Raw genomic sequence first — 17,039 nt, forward strand, 5'->3', positions numbered from 1 at the left:
AATTTTATGTAGTTTTTATCAAATTTATTATAGTTCTATCAGTTTGTAAAATTTATCACATGTTTATGTAAAATAATTTTATATCATTTATTATATAATCATAAACATATAGTTTTATATAAATTATTTATACCATTGTATAAGGAAATATTCTTCTAATATCATTTTTTAATTAGAAAAATTTATCCTTTAATAAGTAAAAACAATTTATTTATTTAATAAAATAAATAACTGAATAACTTATTTTTATTTTAAAATAACAAAATGATTTTTTTCTTTTAAAAATAACAGTTATGTAATTTTTTAATACTACTTTTATAAAATTATATATTTTTAAATTGTATTGTCTTTAATTTTTAATTAATTACTCATAAAAATAATAAATATATATTTAATGTAATAAAAATGTGAGTGCACATGTTCGCACGCAAATAATTTTTCAATTAAACTATTTTATCTTTTATAAAAAAAAATTATTATTATTTAATGAAAATATAAATTTGTAATAACATAACTTAACTTATGAAAAAGAGAAAACACTTTAGTCTAAGGTTACTTGGACGAAATTGATAGGGAGGTAATTTCATAGTTAACACAAATTATTGTTGATAAAATCGTAAATACAATTATACATAGTTTCATTCTCATTTCTTTAACATTCACATTTCGAGTAGTTAGATTTATATTTAATTATTGTTCATATGTTGCAATATTTAATAGTTGAGCAGACTATTCAGAGGTCATTTATTTCTCGTGCTTGAGATGATATTTTAACGATGACTATGTATCGAATATACCACCTACAACGTGTGTGGCAATAGTGGTTCTTATAGACTTCGTGATTCCTTTGGTCCACCATCATGGAAAAGTGTTGTCTCTTACAATCAAGAGGTCTTACATAAGATGGAGATGTAGTTTGAAGAAAAAAATGTGATCAAATTCAATAGTCAGTCATTGCAACAAAAGTTTAAGGAGTTTGATAATTCTTAACAACAAACTTAAGGAACACCTTATATTTTTTTTCAGGTTGTTCGATTGAGCTTTAAAGGAAATTATGTTGTTGTGTGGATCCTTTAGCAGATCACAATCACCACTTAATGTGATTGTGACTAACTACATTAACATTGACATTAGAGAACTTGACCATCGTGTCTTCCACTAGAGTGACTTTACACACATCTCATGCACTGCACTGCCGAACTCAACACTAGTGCAAAAAGAAGAAAAAAACGTTCTTTATTTAATGCAGCTCTGCGCTTAAACACATTCGTAAACAACGCGTGACATTCGTATACTAATCCCGTTGGACCAAGGTCATTTGAGACTCAAGCATACATCACTAACACCCTGGAAAAAGAGAGAAAACAAATTTATTTATGTCCTTATATTAATGAGTAAGTTTAATTATATGTCATCAATTATTACTATTTTATGTTTTAAATATTTACTAACTCTTTTCATGGATGATATAAGCATAATTGGCAGTTACTTGTCTTATCAATGGTTGATAAGACTGATGTGTGGTTCTGTTCCCTACACAAGAAGATTTCCACAAAAATTTAAGGATATCATTTATACGTAAGTACAGTATAAACTTAACTTTGTATGTTACTAATTAACCATCTACTAACGAGGTTTTTTGTATTAACCAGTTCATGGTGTGATTATAACATCCTAAAAGGTCGATCCAGTTCAAATAATTTAAACTACATAAGAATAAAGGTTAGTGATTTTTTTCTTTCTCTATTATCATTGTTTATCAATATACTAACATATTAGTTTATTGAATTATAGTGTAATAAACAATCATAAAGCTATGAGAGTGGCTATTACATTATGCAATGAATGATTACCATTATAAAACTAGCTGTTAAAACTGGTTGGAAAGAGGTAATAACATGATATGTTAAATTATTTTTATAATTCTTGAATATATATATATATATAAACTAAATTATGTCAACTATATTTTGCAATGCAGTTATTCACGAAAGAAACACCAATGAATTCGGAAGGCATTTCATATGTCAGAGATTCTTGGTCCACATATTTCATAATTTTTTATAACTCTAGCATAGTTAATCAATAGTGTAGGTTTTATTATGTAATTTGATTACTTGTAAATGTACATTTTGATTCTCTCAATTTATCTCTATATTTTTGTATTTGTCTGGTTGAGTTTAATCATTATGCAAGTTAATTTATATGGTTTAGGAACAATACAAATTGCATTTAAAAAAAAACACTATTTACAAATGCGGTTATTTACCAAAGTCGCATTTGTAAATGTGATTTACGAATGTGGCTATTACCAGAGCTGCATTCGTAAATCTTAAACCCCTAAAACCCCCAGCTCATTCAGAAGAATATACAAATGCGGTTATTTGAAATAACCGCATACGTAAATCGCATTTACAAATGCGGCTCTATAACCGCATTTGTATCTCTCTGATTTATGAATGCATGCTTATCAAATGCGGCTCTATAGCCGCATTTGTAAATGTAAAATAACCGAATTTGATTAGCATTTATGCGCTAGTGCAAGAAAAAAACAAAGCTCAAAATTTCTAAAATTACTTTGTTATGCAGAAGGTTGGTAGTTGATCACCACAAATAACATTAATCAAATTAAAAAAAAAACAGATTAAATAGCACAAAAAGACGTAATTTCCACCATGAAAGTACCTATTACAACGGTTTTGGTTGAGGAACCGATGTAATAAGGGACATAATACATCGATTAAAATTTTAAACTGTGTAAAAGGAGACATATTACATCGATTATTGTCAGAAATTCAACAAATATTTTTTGAATTTGACACTTCACCGATACGTGTCCTATGAGTGTCATACGAGTGTTGGTGTCCGATAGTGTCCGACACAGACACGTCATTTAAGAGGAGTGTTTAAGCTTCATATGTTCTAAGTAATTATAATAAATTAGAATAATAATATAATTGATTAAAATATTTGTTTGCAATTTTGTGAAATTAATTGATTAAATTATTATTTTAATAGATTAAAACATAAGAGTTCAAAATCTCACAATAGCTTAAGAGAATTTAATTTATTAAAAATATATTTTTAACATATTAAAACAAAAATCCTTAAAATTGTTCATGATTTTAAGTGATTACAATAAATTAAAACAATAATCTAATTGATTAAAATGTTTTTTTTAGATATTGCAGACTCATAAGAATATTTTAACAGGTTAAAAACATATTTAATCCATTAAAAAATATCTTATCACCAAAAGTTCTAAAGTATTACAAAAAGATTTCAAACAACAATTATCCCAATCAACACAATACACTCTAGAAACACATCTAACTCTTCATGATCAAATTCAATCTTCAAACACGTTGATTCATCAAATACACCACATCTCTTACAAGCCCTGTACTTAATGAAAATAACAAATTGATATAATGAAGACAGGTATGTTATCCATAGAAATATGTTTAATATAAATCAATGTGAACAATAAAAACATTAAATATTAAAACTTTAAAAACTAAAATACAAACTCTCATAAATATTTTTTTAAATTATTTTCTAACTTCTAAAAAGTAAAAATATTTTTTATACATATCTTTATTAAGGAAAAAATAAATATTTTAAAATGATATTAATTTTACAATTTAAATAAAGATAAATCACAACTCTTGAACTCAAATTTTTTGAAGCTATATTTTTTATTTTTACAGTTCTCCGTAATTCTCCGTAAACAATGGTGGCTCCCTCTATCTTTTCTAAAAAAAATCATCCCATCATAATTTCAATTGTCAAACCTATGAATTTTTAAGTAAAGATATCCATAGATAAAATCCAATATATTTAACATAAAAAGGTACAAATTTATTTATGTTTTGTAAATAATATGATGACCAGTTAAAAGAATAATTACTTTTTAAAGAAATTATGAGATTATACTAATACTCCCAAAAATCTATAAAAATGCGGCTAATGCTTAAAAAAGAAACACAACCAGAACACGACCTTATTCTAAAACTAGAATGCTAAAATGTAAAGTTACAAGCTCCAAACAAAATTTAGAAAGTAAAGCTGATAATTTGAAATTATCTTGATGCTGTAAATTATTTTCGTTTTTTTATTATCTTCTCATTACTAAAAATTAACATTAAGAGTACCAAAATTATATTTAAAATGAAGGACAATGGTAGTAGAAGAAATAAATAAGCATTAGAATATCATCACTCATTTTACTATATACTTTCTTTGGACCTGTAATCAATGGATAAAAAGAACACAATAGTAAAATTTTAAATCAGAAACAAAAGAGTAGATTTTATTGATGAGTTATCATGACCCAATCCAATTGTGCAGGTGGGCCCAGTTGCACAATCAGATTCACAAATACACAACAAGAACATAAGAAAGAATGAACATGAACAGTATCTGTACATTACACCTCCATTGAAAGAAAGAAACTTTGGAGTGAAAGAAAAGTATTGTAAAAATGATGTCTGGACATTACACCTCCATTGAAAATCAAAAGGTTTCAGGATCTGTACCTGTGAGTTACAATCATCATCATCAAATCTTCTTGTAATTCAATTCATGTTCCATTTTTTATTCATTTTTCATTTCATGCAGGCCGTTCCAGATCCACCACCCTTCAAATTCTCAGGTTCATTCATGTTTTCCTTGCCATTGAATAAATAAAATCATTAAATTACCTTGCATGAATCTTTCAATCATAGAAACTTACGTTTTTTTAGTGTGTCATGCATTAATTTTATTGTTTTTAGTTTGTAAAGTATTTTTGTATTGATGGATGTAGATTCAAATCTTCAAACATTTCCTCCTTCTGGAACACAAGGAAAGATTGGTGGTGGCACTGGTGGCTCAGGGCCTCCACGTGATGGTGATGGTATTTTCATTTTCTGTATAACTATGTTGCAATTTATTACTTGCATTGGAACAAGAATGTGTAATTGTTTTATTTGCATTATACAGATACATTTTCAAAACCAGTATCTGGTTCTGATGAATCCCAGCAGAGTGGTTGGTTTCAGGCTTTTTCACTCGCTACTTACAAACCATACTTTGATATTGACACTATAGATGTTCTGGAACGAATTAAAGATTCACTCTATCCATTCAATGGAGCTTTTAACGAAAAAACTGCTTCCAATCCTGATTTGTAAGCTTACTTTATTCTCTCTGATTGTTTCTTTAGTTAACAAATTACAGATCACTGGCTATTAACACTACACCACCAACTCTACAGTTCTTCATTGATGACTCTTTTCTTAAGGATGACAGAGGTTAAATAATGTGATGTTGTTTCATCCTTTAATAATTCTTAAGTTTCATGTTTGAAAGAGAACACTTTGTATAACAGGGAGGAGTGAAGTTAAGATTAACATTAGCATCAGTCAGTCATTCGATTGTGAAGTATAAAGGTACTTGATCCATAAAGCTAGGTTATCTGAAGAAGATAATAACCTCTAACTTGAAATAAGAACTTTTAGTTCTCAAGTTCAACTATTATTAGATTCATGTTATTGGTTCTTATTCTATTTGGTATAAACTAGGAACTCCAGAATTCCTCTAAAAGTTAGGAAAATCCAAGTAATAAATCGATATTGATAGATAAAAAATGCAACAAATGGAATGGCTAATGAAATGGGGTAGAAAGAAGTTACGTTTCCATTGTTTGAAAAATCTACTATTTTTTTATATTGAAATAGGATAAGAAAGTGTGAATCCATTTCATGTTCTCCAAACTGGAGGGGAAGAAGATATATAGTTATTAGATGAAATGAAATGCATTCAATTCCATTCCATTTCTTTACATTTTTAACAGTGCAAAGTTCAAACTCATATTATCATTTCATTTCACCCTTTTCATCAATTCAAACATAACCTTAAGTTTTTAGAACATGATATCAAGTCTGTTATTGTGGTTACCTGTGTGAGTATGTTGAAGAATATCTCATTTTGGTTTTTTAAGTTTATTGAAGCATATCTCCCCAGTTTTGGGATCCAGTATCCTTCCACAATAATTATAGTTTGGTTGTTCTTCCACTTAATTGGGTTAGTTTTGCTTCATTTCTCATGTTATTTCACTGTAGTTTTTTTTCTGTTCTTGAGTTTCTTATTACCTAATTACCAAGGTTTGATATAGAGGATCATAGGAAAACTACTATTTTAGAACTTTGGAGAACAAGCACTTTATTTTGCCATAGAAGGTATTTATATACGAGGAAGCACACAATTTGAATTTCACTATAAATGTGCAACAGGTACGGACCATTCTGGATTTGCACTACCTTAATATTTGTAGCGGCTTCTATTGGTACATTTGTGACATACATATCTCACAAATTGAAGCATCAGGAATGGAACTATGACATAAATCTGGTGACTTGGTCTGCTGGCTTGTTTTATGGTTATGTCACCTTTGTTCCTCTTGGTTTGTATTTAATCCTCAAATACTTCTCTGTACCATCGGGTCTTGTCCAACTACTTTGTCTTTATGGATATTCCCTGTTTATCTTTATTCCAGCACTGGTAAGTGACTGCTATTCAAGAAAATATGAAATTTGAGATTTTTCTTTGCACCTTCCAATCCCTTTGTTTGGTGCAGTGTTTGTCTGTTGTGCCATGGGAGATATTCAGATGGGTGATTGCTGGGGTGGCTGGGTTCATGTCAGCAACTTTTGTAGCACTTAACCTTCGGGCACATATTCTGTCAGCTGGAGAACGATGGCTTTTGATTGTTGCTGGCATTTTTCTATTACAGTTGGCTTTATCTGTTGCACTAAAGGTCTACCTCTTCAAAATAACAGTATGAAAGGAAAGTAGTGTCATTATCTATCAGCATCAATGAAGTGTAAATAATGAAGAGAATTTTTGTTGTTTTTAATTTTCAGAAATATGATTTGAATGTTGAATAACTACAAGCAATTGCTTCAGTGTACTACATATATAACATGTCTCTCAAGCAAGAACCCTATTTAGTCTTGAAATGTGGATACAAGCTCACCAATCTTGTGCCAAAATACCTGAGGAAAAAATTCAATACCAAAATAGTGGCGGAGTATTATGTAATGAATTGTATCTAAATTCCACTGATTTTTAAAAAGTGAAGGAATAACAAGAAATCGCCCCATTATTTACACCAGAGGTTCTGCCAATTACTAGAATAAGAATTAAATAGAATAAAAATGGCATACTCTGATGGTGAACTAGTAGGTTTTGTTTTGCAGCTTCTGATAAAGTAACTTCTTGCTGTATAACCCTGTTCTATTTTTCTACCAAGGAAAATTATTCTATTTTATATTAAAGTATAGAAGATGACAAACTTACAATCACTAATGGGAGAGGAAGAGATGGATTAAAAAACAAGTGAAGCAATGTAGTTGATATTTTAATATAATATTATCCTAAAATACTATTTTTAAAATTAAAAAGAAAAAAAAGATGTAAAATAGAAAAAATGGGATGATAAATGAACTTTGCAGTGGTTACATATTCTAAAATAAAAATACCCCATTAAAATTGTTCGTCAAAATTGGATAGAATAGTTATAGATAAATTATAGTATTTTTGAACTTTTTAGGAATTTTAATTGAGTTTATAAACTTCAAAAAATATTTAGATCCCTAGCTTGCCTGAAAATGATGTTAAAATTGGTAATAAGAGGAATAATTTCAAGGCGTAAAGAGAAAAAAATGTGTGGTGACAAAAAAGAAAACAATAAAAATAGGTGAAAAATATAATAAAAATAGACATTGATCAAAGAAAATTAAAGACAAAAAAAATAGAAATGAAAAAAATTGAATAAGAATGAAGATGTAATAATAATTTCTTATAAATAATTAATATATTTAATCTATTACATATAAATATAATAGACAATGGAATATATATATATATAGCAATTTTCCTCTAATTATAATTATTTTTCTGTTTTGCAATTTTTTGTAGAATTGGGGTGTCTCTTTATTCTCATACCACTGGGAAATCCATGCCAGAACACACGAATAAAAAGGAAACGTAGGAGGTTCTGAATTTTTTATTTATTAAAATGATAGCTTTGAGCAAGAGATTGAGAAACATGCAAAATCAGTCCAGAGCGTAAAACCTATAAACGTCAAGGGCCATAGTAAAGAAGAAACCAGAAGATTGGTTGCCCGGCAAAACCCACAAGTCCACCCTCCCCCAATTACAAGACTAGGTTAAACACTCTAGCCCCCATTTTCCAGATCGCATTCCTCTTTCCCACGAAATTTGTAATTGGATTTAGTATATGAGCAGCTCGATTAAATTGAACGTGTTTCAAAACCCTGCAAGACAAACCAATGCAGACTTCAGAATTCTAATCCCATCACCCATAATTTTCCTCGCACTTGTACAGCACAGCACTCAAATTGAGCTTGATATTCATATTTCACATGATTCTGCTATGGTGATCAAATTATTCCCGTAACCCCTATGGGAGAAAAAGATTTATGTCGAATCAAATAATAACCTCTTCTCAAAATAACCAAAGTTTAGCAAGCAACGAAAATAAACACATTCTGACGTGTTTCAAGTAAAACCAGAGGCATCAGGATCTATATTTTTTAACCATTTCGCAAAATGAATAGAAACACCCAAAATGCAATTAAAAATGCACAAATATTTTAGAGTATGAATTACAGAGTGTATCATGCTGTTTAACTTACGACCAAAAATTTGTGCGTGCTCCTAAAAATCAATTTACTATTGAGTCATATAAGATAAGGGAGAGAAAAGGTAGTTGTAAACAGTGTGTGGTGGATAATAAAAGGGTCATCATAACCTACAACTCTGAACAAACTCTTCAAAAATATCACTGACTTAAAATGCAATTAGGCCTTCGATTTCTTCCCTTTGGCTTCATTAGACGGTTGGTTCTTGAAAGGCAGGAAAGTCTTTCCCCCCATGAATGGCCTGAGAACTTCTGGTATCTCTACCCCATCTTCCTTCTGGTAGTTCTCTAGAATGCAGCAAATGGTCCTCTCAGTAGCCGTGAGAGTAGAGTTCAACAAGTGAACATATTGCTTCATCTGCTCATTGCTCTGAAACAGATAAACCGATGCAAAGTCCAATAGTTAAACTTGTTAAAGTATATTCATGTATAGGGGGGGGATTGGAATCAGTTAAAGCTAAAATAAAACATTACTCACAGAAAATTTTCAGCATCACACTATGATCAATTAAAAGTTTAATTGCTCATGGACTCTTAACACAAAGAAGCATCATCATTGCTCATGATTATTCTCAAAAATATAAATTTTTACTTGCCTACCAAATAAATTTCAATGAACTTGCGAGAAAAGTAAGAAATTAGAGATTTCAACACAGAATGGATTTCATAAATATTAGAAAACCAGAACCAACTACAGAAAAAGAAGGAAAAGTAATGAACAAATCGGTGAAAGGAGCAAGTCACTAATGATTTATTTCTGAATAATAACAAAGAAGGGCTACAGTGGAATGAATTCCTACAGCCCCAGAGCTGAGCTCCTACAGAGGGCTAATGCTCTCTGTCCATAACTAATTTGATTATCCTCAAAAGAAACTCTTTCTCCTTACACCATACCAATGTAATAGAAACCCCCTCACCCAAATTATGTCATTCCCTCTCTCTGCCACGTCAACACTCTCTCCTACCCCCTGTTGTTTCTCCTTACAAACACACAGCCCTTAAGCCTGGTCAGCTGACATGCTAATGACCAATAGGGAACCAAATGATCATCCAAAAGAAAAGCAGATTGCAAGATTTTTACAAAAAGCAAGGTCCCGTTTTTAAAATGGAAATGAAAATTTTCGTGATGTTAATGAATAATGCTTACTGAATCCATTAAAATGTTGATTTAAGCATTACTAACCTTTTTCTGACCATATCGAATTTCTAATCTTCTGGCCTGATAATCTGTACAGTTTGAACAGGACACTAGCTCTCTATAAACTTGAGAGGAAGGAAACCATGCTTCTAGATCATACTTCTTTGCTGCAGCATCATTCAAAGCACCAGATACAATGGAAACAACTTGATATGGAAGGTTTAACTGCAGTAAATAAAATTTAATCACATGAGAAACAAAAATAACTTGAGGAAAGTAAAAAGTCAATTATAGTCAGACCAACCAATACATCAATCTACATGCAATGATATCCACAAAAAGTAGAACGTGGAAAAATTAAGTCATCACTTGGCCAATACAGAAGGAAAACAATCATCCATGTACAATGAAGTTGTAGATATAAAAAATTTAGAAAGAAATAAAGGGATGCACTAAACTTTCCCATGGTTAGATATATTTAGCACGGACAAACGGCATATATTCCCATTAATTAATGGTACCCTGGGATTCAGTTTCTGTTTCCAAATTGAATTACATATTTATTTGAAATTTGAACTCATTCACAGAATTGACTTAAAACATTATTTGCTTAATGATGAGCACTATAGCTGTATCATACCGCTTTGTAGAATTCCTCGGAGTTCTTCAGCATTTCCTCATGCATGTTCCACGAGTCATTGTCATTTGGGCTAGTGAGGCAAAATTGCTCCACTTTCTCAAATTGGTGAACTCGGAATATTCCTAAAGTGTCTCGACCATGAGATCCAGCTTCTTTGCGAAAGCAGGATGAATATCCACCATATCTGCAGAAAGCATATTTTCAGAGTTAAAGGTAACATAGTCTTCTAGGTTCCAATGTTAACATGTGGCAAAAAAATCATATTACCTTAACGGTAGCTGGGATGGATGGATCCAATCATCTAAGTGATACGCACAGAGTGGCTGTTCTGCTGTAGCAATCAGATATTTGTCATCTCCTTCACCAGTTACCTAACATTATAAATTTTTAGATAAACTCAAAAAACAGTTAAGGTGGTATTTGTTTTTTATATCTATTATTATCTACCTTAATAACAACTACAAAAACACTGTGTTTCTTTTACTCTGCTGCCTGATCTAAACGTTTTAAGGAGAAAATGGTCTTGTTTTTCCATTTTTCTTCAAATGAAAATATAATAAAAACAAGGTCGCATTTTGTGATTATAAATGAAAACATTTCAACTGAAATGGAAAGGAGAAAACAGACCAAACCAAACATCATGTAAGCATTAAAACTTTAAACGATACAGTACAAAAAGGATATTGGCAGTTTGGCATTAAAAGATTATGGATATTATTCAACAAAGCAAATAGGCACATATTTATTTGTCACAACATATAAAGAATTATATACAAAAGTATTTTTCGAGGTCTTAAAAATCACAAATTGCATGTGGATATAGGCAGATGTCGAAATTCACCAAGTTTTACCTTGTACAGTTCTTCATCAAATTGGGCTAACTGAGCACACTTTGACATTATATCTTTTCTCATGAAGAAAGGAGTCTGCAATAAAGTATACTCCCTTTTATCCAAAAAATCAAGCCCAAAGTTGATAAGAGCTTGATTAAGACGAACACCATCTCCTTTGAGATAGAAACCTCTACCTCCAGCTACATCAGCTCCTGTTATGTATCAAGCAAATTGATATAAAAGATTAGGACGCATGTGAACAACAGGAGCAGAATGCACAAACTAGGGAAAACATTGGCTACCACAGTTGAAATCTAACAGTGTTCGTATTCTGCAGTATTAGATTTTTTTGCCACATGCAAAACTGTGTTACAGACCAAAATACTCCTAACTTTCGCAATCAAGAACGTGTCAGCAAGACACAAAACATGAACTAGTCCAATAGCTAAACCAATCATACGAACAGCTATAGTTCAGAAAGTAGATTACTAAGAGGAGAAAAAGTGTAGGGTGAAAAAACATTACTTCAAAAAGTAAAACCAAAATGCTTGTTGCCCCATCAAAATAAGTAAAATAAAGAAAGAACTCATCACTTGACCACTATAAGAATAAATTCACACCTTTCTTTGTATCTGCTATCCCGAGAAGCTCAACTAGATCCACGTGATTCTTTAGTTTAGGCTCCACTCTTTTCTCCCCCCAGGATCTAACCACAGCATTGTTGGCCTAAACATAAAAGACTCCGGAATTTTAATATGACCAATAAACACAAACAGAAGAAAAATAATACTAACAACAAGTATTACAAAAGAAAAAAATAAACAAACCTCATCGTTGCTTATTGGAACCGAATCGTGGACGAGATTTCCAATAGTTTCCAACTTGGAATTCAAGAGATTTAGAGTTTCCCGAACTTCAACCTCTTTCTCCGCTATCAGTTTCTTGGTCTCCTCCGATTCAGCAATGAACTTAGAAGCATCCTCACCAGCCTGACACGCAGAACAGCATTGAAATGAAACTATTCAGAATCAGAATCCTAATTAAACGAAAATTATAGAAAAGTGGAAAATAAGATACATACACGCTTGAGTTTGGAGACTTCCTTATTGATCTTGTTAAATTCCTTGCGGAGATTCTCGAACTCGAATTGACCTGAAAAAAGCGCACATAAGAGATAACATTGGTGCGAGAATCGATTAGTTACATTGCTACTGTGAAGAGAGAGAGTACGTTTTCGCCATTCTTTGTCGAGATCGATGACCTCGTCGACGGCTTCGACGGAGGCGAAACGACGGCGTTGCGATTCGCGGATGAGTTCAGGGTTATGGCCCTTCTCCTCCCTGAATAGGTTGATGTCCAACATGACTCTTTCTCACGCCGCCACCACCGAATGTAAGAAATGAGAAGAAGGGTTTCACGACTTCAACAAAGAGGGTTTTTCTATTCTAATTTCTTCACTCCAGAAAAAGTTATCATAACACTTTTTTTTATGGCAATGTAAATTATTTTTATTTCCAATTCGTAGAATAATTAACTCTGTTATAAAACTCCAATAGATGTATGGTTGGTAATAAAAACAATTTCGTAAATATTATTATTTTTAATTCGGTAAACTGCACACCATTAAAGTAATTAGGAGTAGCACGAATTTTATTTGATAATACAGTGTGTATTTAGATAGAAATTTAGTTTTTAAGAAGTTACACTATTTAAATTTTATGAAATAAAAAGCTATCAAATTAACTCAAGTATTTTTTTACTGTCTAGTAATCATATTTATTATTATCATAGAAAAACAAATTATAAAGAAATTAATGTAATTGATTATATTCATGTGTTCGGTTTAAGATGCAATCATTTTATTATTAACAAAATAGTATTGTTAATAATAAAAATATTAGGATTGGAATTAAGACACATAATCAATTATTTTATCTAATTTTTAATATAAGATAATGCTCTTTTATATGAACAAGTGAGAATGTTTTTTTTTTATATTTATTAGACTCTTTATTTGTTGGACTTCTTATTATCAATTTTTAATAGTTTTTTTTACGTTTATATTTTGATGGGAGTAAAAGGAGTATTTATAAAATATTTTTGGACATTTAAGTTAATATTCAGTATTTGATGGTTAGGTGTTAAATGTTATTAAATACATATATTGATTTACATATAGTCAACTTATTTATAGATGGGAGTTGTATTTGTGAATTATTGGACCTTATTAACACATATATCATTGTTAAACTATAGTATTAGTCTAACATGTTGTTAATTATGTTAAACTTTGTGATTATATAGATGTATTTTTAGTACATCGGAAAAATGTTCAATCATGTAATAAGGTCATTCTAAGCCTAATCGTGATCTCGACCATACACTACAAATATATTTTTAATTTTAAGTAAAATAAGGTATGTGAATGGACCTGTCTATCTTAATTTCTAACCTTCATAAATCTATCTTAATTTCTAACCTTCATAAATCTACACTAAAAAATGTATAGTTTATATTTTAAATAAGTTTTAATTTCTATAAATCACATCCTTCTTACAAAACCTACAAACTAGATGAAGTAACTCACATGAACTAAGAGAAGTAAGATATATTATATTTTTGAGTTGGACTGAGTTTTACGACATGAGTTATAGGTAACCACAAATAAAACGTAGGTTAGGTATATTGTCAAGAATAAAGAAATTGGTTTCAAATTGGATGAATTATTATTAAATGTTGTAATATATATATATATACAAACAAATTGTAACTACCGAAAAGGAATATAAAACTTAATTATGTCTATTTAATCAACTAATTATATCACATAATAACTAATTATATCATATGATAACTGATATATAATTTCTTTAATAACTAGTAATATCATATAACTGATATATTCCTTAATATATACAAATATATGTATTCAAAAAATTTACCTAAAAATACGTATAAGTGTGGGTTCTTTCCAAGGTATCACACTTGTTGCAGGTTAAGTAAGTAGGGGTGACAATACGGACTAGCCCGCCAGCATTAGTTCACAAAATGTGGGTCATCTGCCCCGCATAAAGGATGACTCACAAACTTGCGGGCTAGTCTACATGAAGAATAACTCAGAGGCCTTCGGACTAGTATGCATAAGAAAAATAGTTTTTTATTAAAAAAAGTATTAATGCACTTGTAATATATATAGAACAAAAAAAACTAGAGGAGACAATTTTGTATTTTTTATTAAGGTGTTTCTTCTTGCACCCCATAAAATTACTTCCTGCACTAATCAATTTTGGAATTTAATTTCAATAACATAAAAGTCAATTCTAGAAATGAAAATTTAGAAAAAAAATTTTATGAAATAACCTTTCCATAACAACCATTCTACCTTCCTTAATCTATAAGAGATATTTTGGTGTTCGAAATTCAATTTTTGGAATTGATGGGGTGCATGAAGAAATTTGAGGGGATCCAAGAAAAAACATCATTTTTATTATTATGTGGGTAGGCGAGTTGGCTCACCCGGTTTCATATTTGACCCACAAAGATTATAGATTATGCGAGACGGGTCTAAACAAGTGAGCAAGCCAAAATAATGGATCTGCCTCACGTTTTTCATAACAGCTTGCAGATTGTTCTGCTTAACCCGCCCTACATTGTCACTCCTACAAGTAAGTGATTCATAAGATTTACCAAAATACCCATCATAAGGCATTATATAGTTTCTATTAAACATTTTTTTCTCTATTTGATGATATTAAATATGAATATTTGTGTTTTATTAATCAACAATGAGAAAGAACTTTCTTAAGTGATTAATAACGATGATATTAAATATGAATATTTGCGTTTTATTTGATACTATTATTTTTGAAAATAAAACATTGATTATTTTATTATATGTATGATTATTTTAAAAGTGTTTTATATTAAGTATTGGGGGGTTATATTTTCAACTTATCATTTTTTTTTTCAATTCTCTCCTTTTTTTTTCTTATTATTTAAACTTGTTTTACTATCACGTATAGATTAGATTTCTATGATTCTTTATTATGATGAATTTTGACATTAAAATATAAAATTTACAAACAAATATTCACTTCATTTAAAAATATTTTACCCAAAAGTATATTAACATTTACTATCTTGTTAATAAAAACATATTGTTTAGTGGCAACCACCTAATATTAGGTTAGGGTTGAGTCTTAGGTTTAAGTTAAGTGAAGAGAGAAAGAGAGATTAGTGGCAACATGAGCACTTGCATTTGTTGCACCTCTTCTGGTTGGAACCTTGGCCAACTCTTTAGTTATATTCCCATTATTCTACATTTACGTGTGTCCACTTTAACTCTAAGCTTGTGTTTGTTTCTCTGTAAGTACGATAGAAAAGAGAATGAGTGAGTTGTTTGTATTTGTTGATTTGTGAAGAAATGAAGAAGAGGATTTGTAGAGAAAGGGGTATTGGATTGGAGTTCTTGGAAGTTGTGAGAAGAAAGAAGTGGAAAAACCAGCTAACATAGGAATATATTACGAATATGACCCTATATTTGTTCTGGAAATTATTTCTTTATTATATTTCATGGAAATTGTTTCATTATTTTATTTCATGCAAGTTCTGAATTAATTAGGCTACAATTTTGTAATCATATTTTATAAAAAACAATAATAATTAATAATAAAAATAATAATGTATAATAAAAATAAATACAATTTTCTATAAAATAAATAAATTTATATAATAATATTAGTATAAAAAATAACTATAAAAGCTATTATTATTTAAATTTAATATAAAAAATTATTAATTTTTTTATAATTATAAATATTTAAAGATTATTTATTTTATCTAACAATTTGTATTTTTTAAACTGATATTACACACTTTTTTTTGACAATTTTTCATATTTTTGTATTTTCTATGTAGTCTACTATTTGTACAATCTTTCATATTTTGTATTTTCTATGAAGTCTACTATTTCATAGTATCAGGGATAATATTTTAATTATAAACTACTAAAATACATAAATAATAAAATATATATTTTTAATTATTTTTAATATAAGAGTATCGTAAATAATTTATAAATTTTTAATTAACATACAAAAACATCTCATATTTTATTATCTAAATAATTTTAAAATAAAGATAAATTTTTAAAATAATATTTAAAATATTTTAAAAAATTCTTCACAATATATCATTTCCGAGTAAACTTTCACCAAATATTCTCTCTAAGATTCTAATAACAAATAATAATAAGAATTTTGAATTTAAAACAAAAAATCTAAACTAGAATTCCTCCTTTGCGTAACAACATTTTGCATTTAGTTTGTTATGTTACTTTTTTCATTACAACCACCATGTACTGTTTTTGACCAGTTCTACATGGCATTTGAAGTTCAACGTTTGAAAAATTATTTTGGACATACATCCATCCAAGCTATGTGTCAATTGATCCCCAAATGATTGGTTCCATCTTCAACTTTAACTTTCTTTGCCACCGACTTAGTATTGTGGCCCTTGATGAAGAGCAGTTACACAGCGTATTATTTGCTGCGGTTGCCTTTCCAATTGAGCTGATTCGGTAAGTGCAGGTGTGGACAAGAGACAATTATTACACTTGGTTTTCAAATTTAAATAAAACTAATCATAATTTAAATCATGCCAAAAACTATTGTGTAAAATTGTGAAGGGAAGAATCCCAGTTACTTTTCAACACCAGAATCA

At 29.7% G+C, this 17,039-nt stretch overlaps 2 protein-coding genes across 3 annotated transcripts; one reads left to right on the plus strand and one right to left on the minus strand.

The window, feature by feature from the left end:
- Window positions 1-4,450: 4,450 nt before the first annotated feature.
- Window positions 4,451-6,898, plus strand: LOC137828212 (uncharacterized). Its single transcript, XM_068634691.2, has 6 exons — window positions 4,451-4,540; window positions 4,621-4,654; window positions 4,808-4,897; window positions 4,984-5,170; window positions 6,276-6,543; window positions 6,620-6,898. Exons 1-6 carry the CDS (start codon window positions 4,484-4,486, stop codon window positions 6,824-6,826), a joined length of 843 nt encoding a protein of 280 aa, XP_068490792.1. The 5' UTR covers window positions 4,451-4,483; the 3' UTR covers window positions 6,827-6,898.
- A 1,195-nt stretch (window positions 6,899-8,093) lies between these two features.
- LOC137829833 (seryl-tRNA synthetase / serine-tRNA ligase) lies at window positions 8,094-12,717 on the minus strand. 2 transcript variants are annotated; one of them, XM_090305268.1, is made up of 10 exons: window positions 12,549-12,717; window positions 12,400-12,470; window positions 12,146-12,307; window positions 11,939-12,044; window positions 11,337-11,530; window positions 10,753-10,856; window positions 10,486-10,669; window positions 9,891-10,070; window positions 8,888-9,077; window positions 8,094-8,322 (listed from the first exon to the last, which is right to left on the minus strand). In XM_090305268.1, the coding sequence occupies exons 1-10, from the start codon at window positions 12,679-12,681 to the stop codon at window positions 8,201-8,203; spliced, it is 1,446 nt and encodes a 481-aa protein (XP_090161394.1). In that variant the 5' UTR covers window positions 12,682-12,717; the 3' UTR covers window positions 8,094-8,200. The 2 variants fall into 2 exon arrangements, with proteins under 2 accessions (XP_090161394.1, XP_068492891.1); XM_068636790.2 differs by lacking the exon at window positions 8,094-8,322 and having other exon boundaries at window positions 8,618-9,077.
- Between the last annotated feature and the right edge of the window lie 4,322 nt (window positions 12,718-17,039).

Source organism: Phaseolus vulgaris, chromosome 7 (assembly GCF_051622355.1).
Source record: "Phaseolus vulgaris cultivar YP4 chromosome 7, ASM5162235v1, whole genome shotgun sequence".
NCBI lineage: Eukaryota > Viridiplantae > Streptophyta > Magnoliopsida > Fabales > Fabaceae > Phaseolus > Phaseolus vulgaris.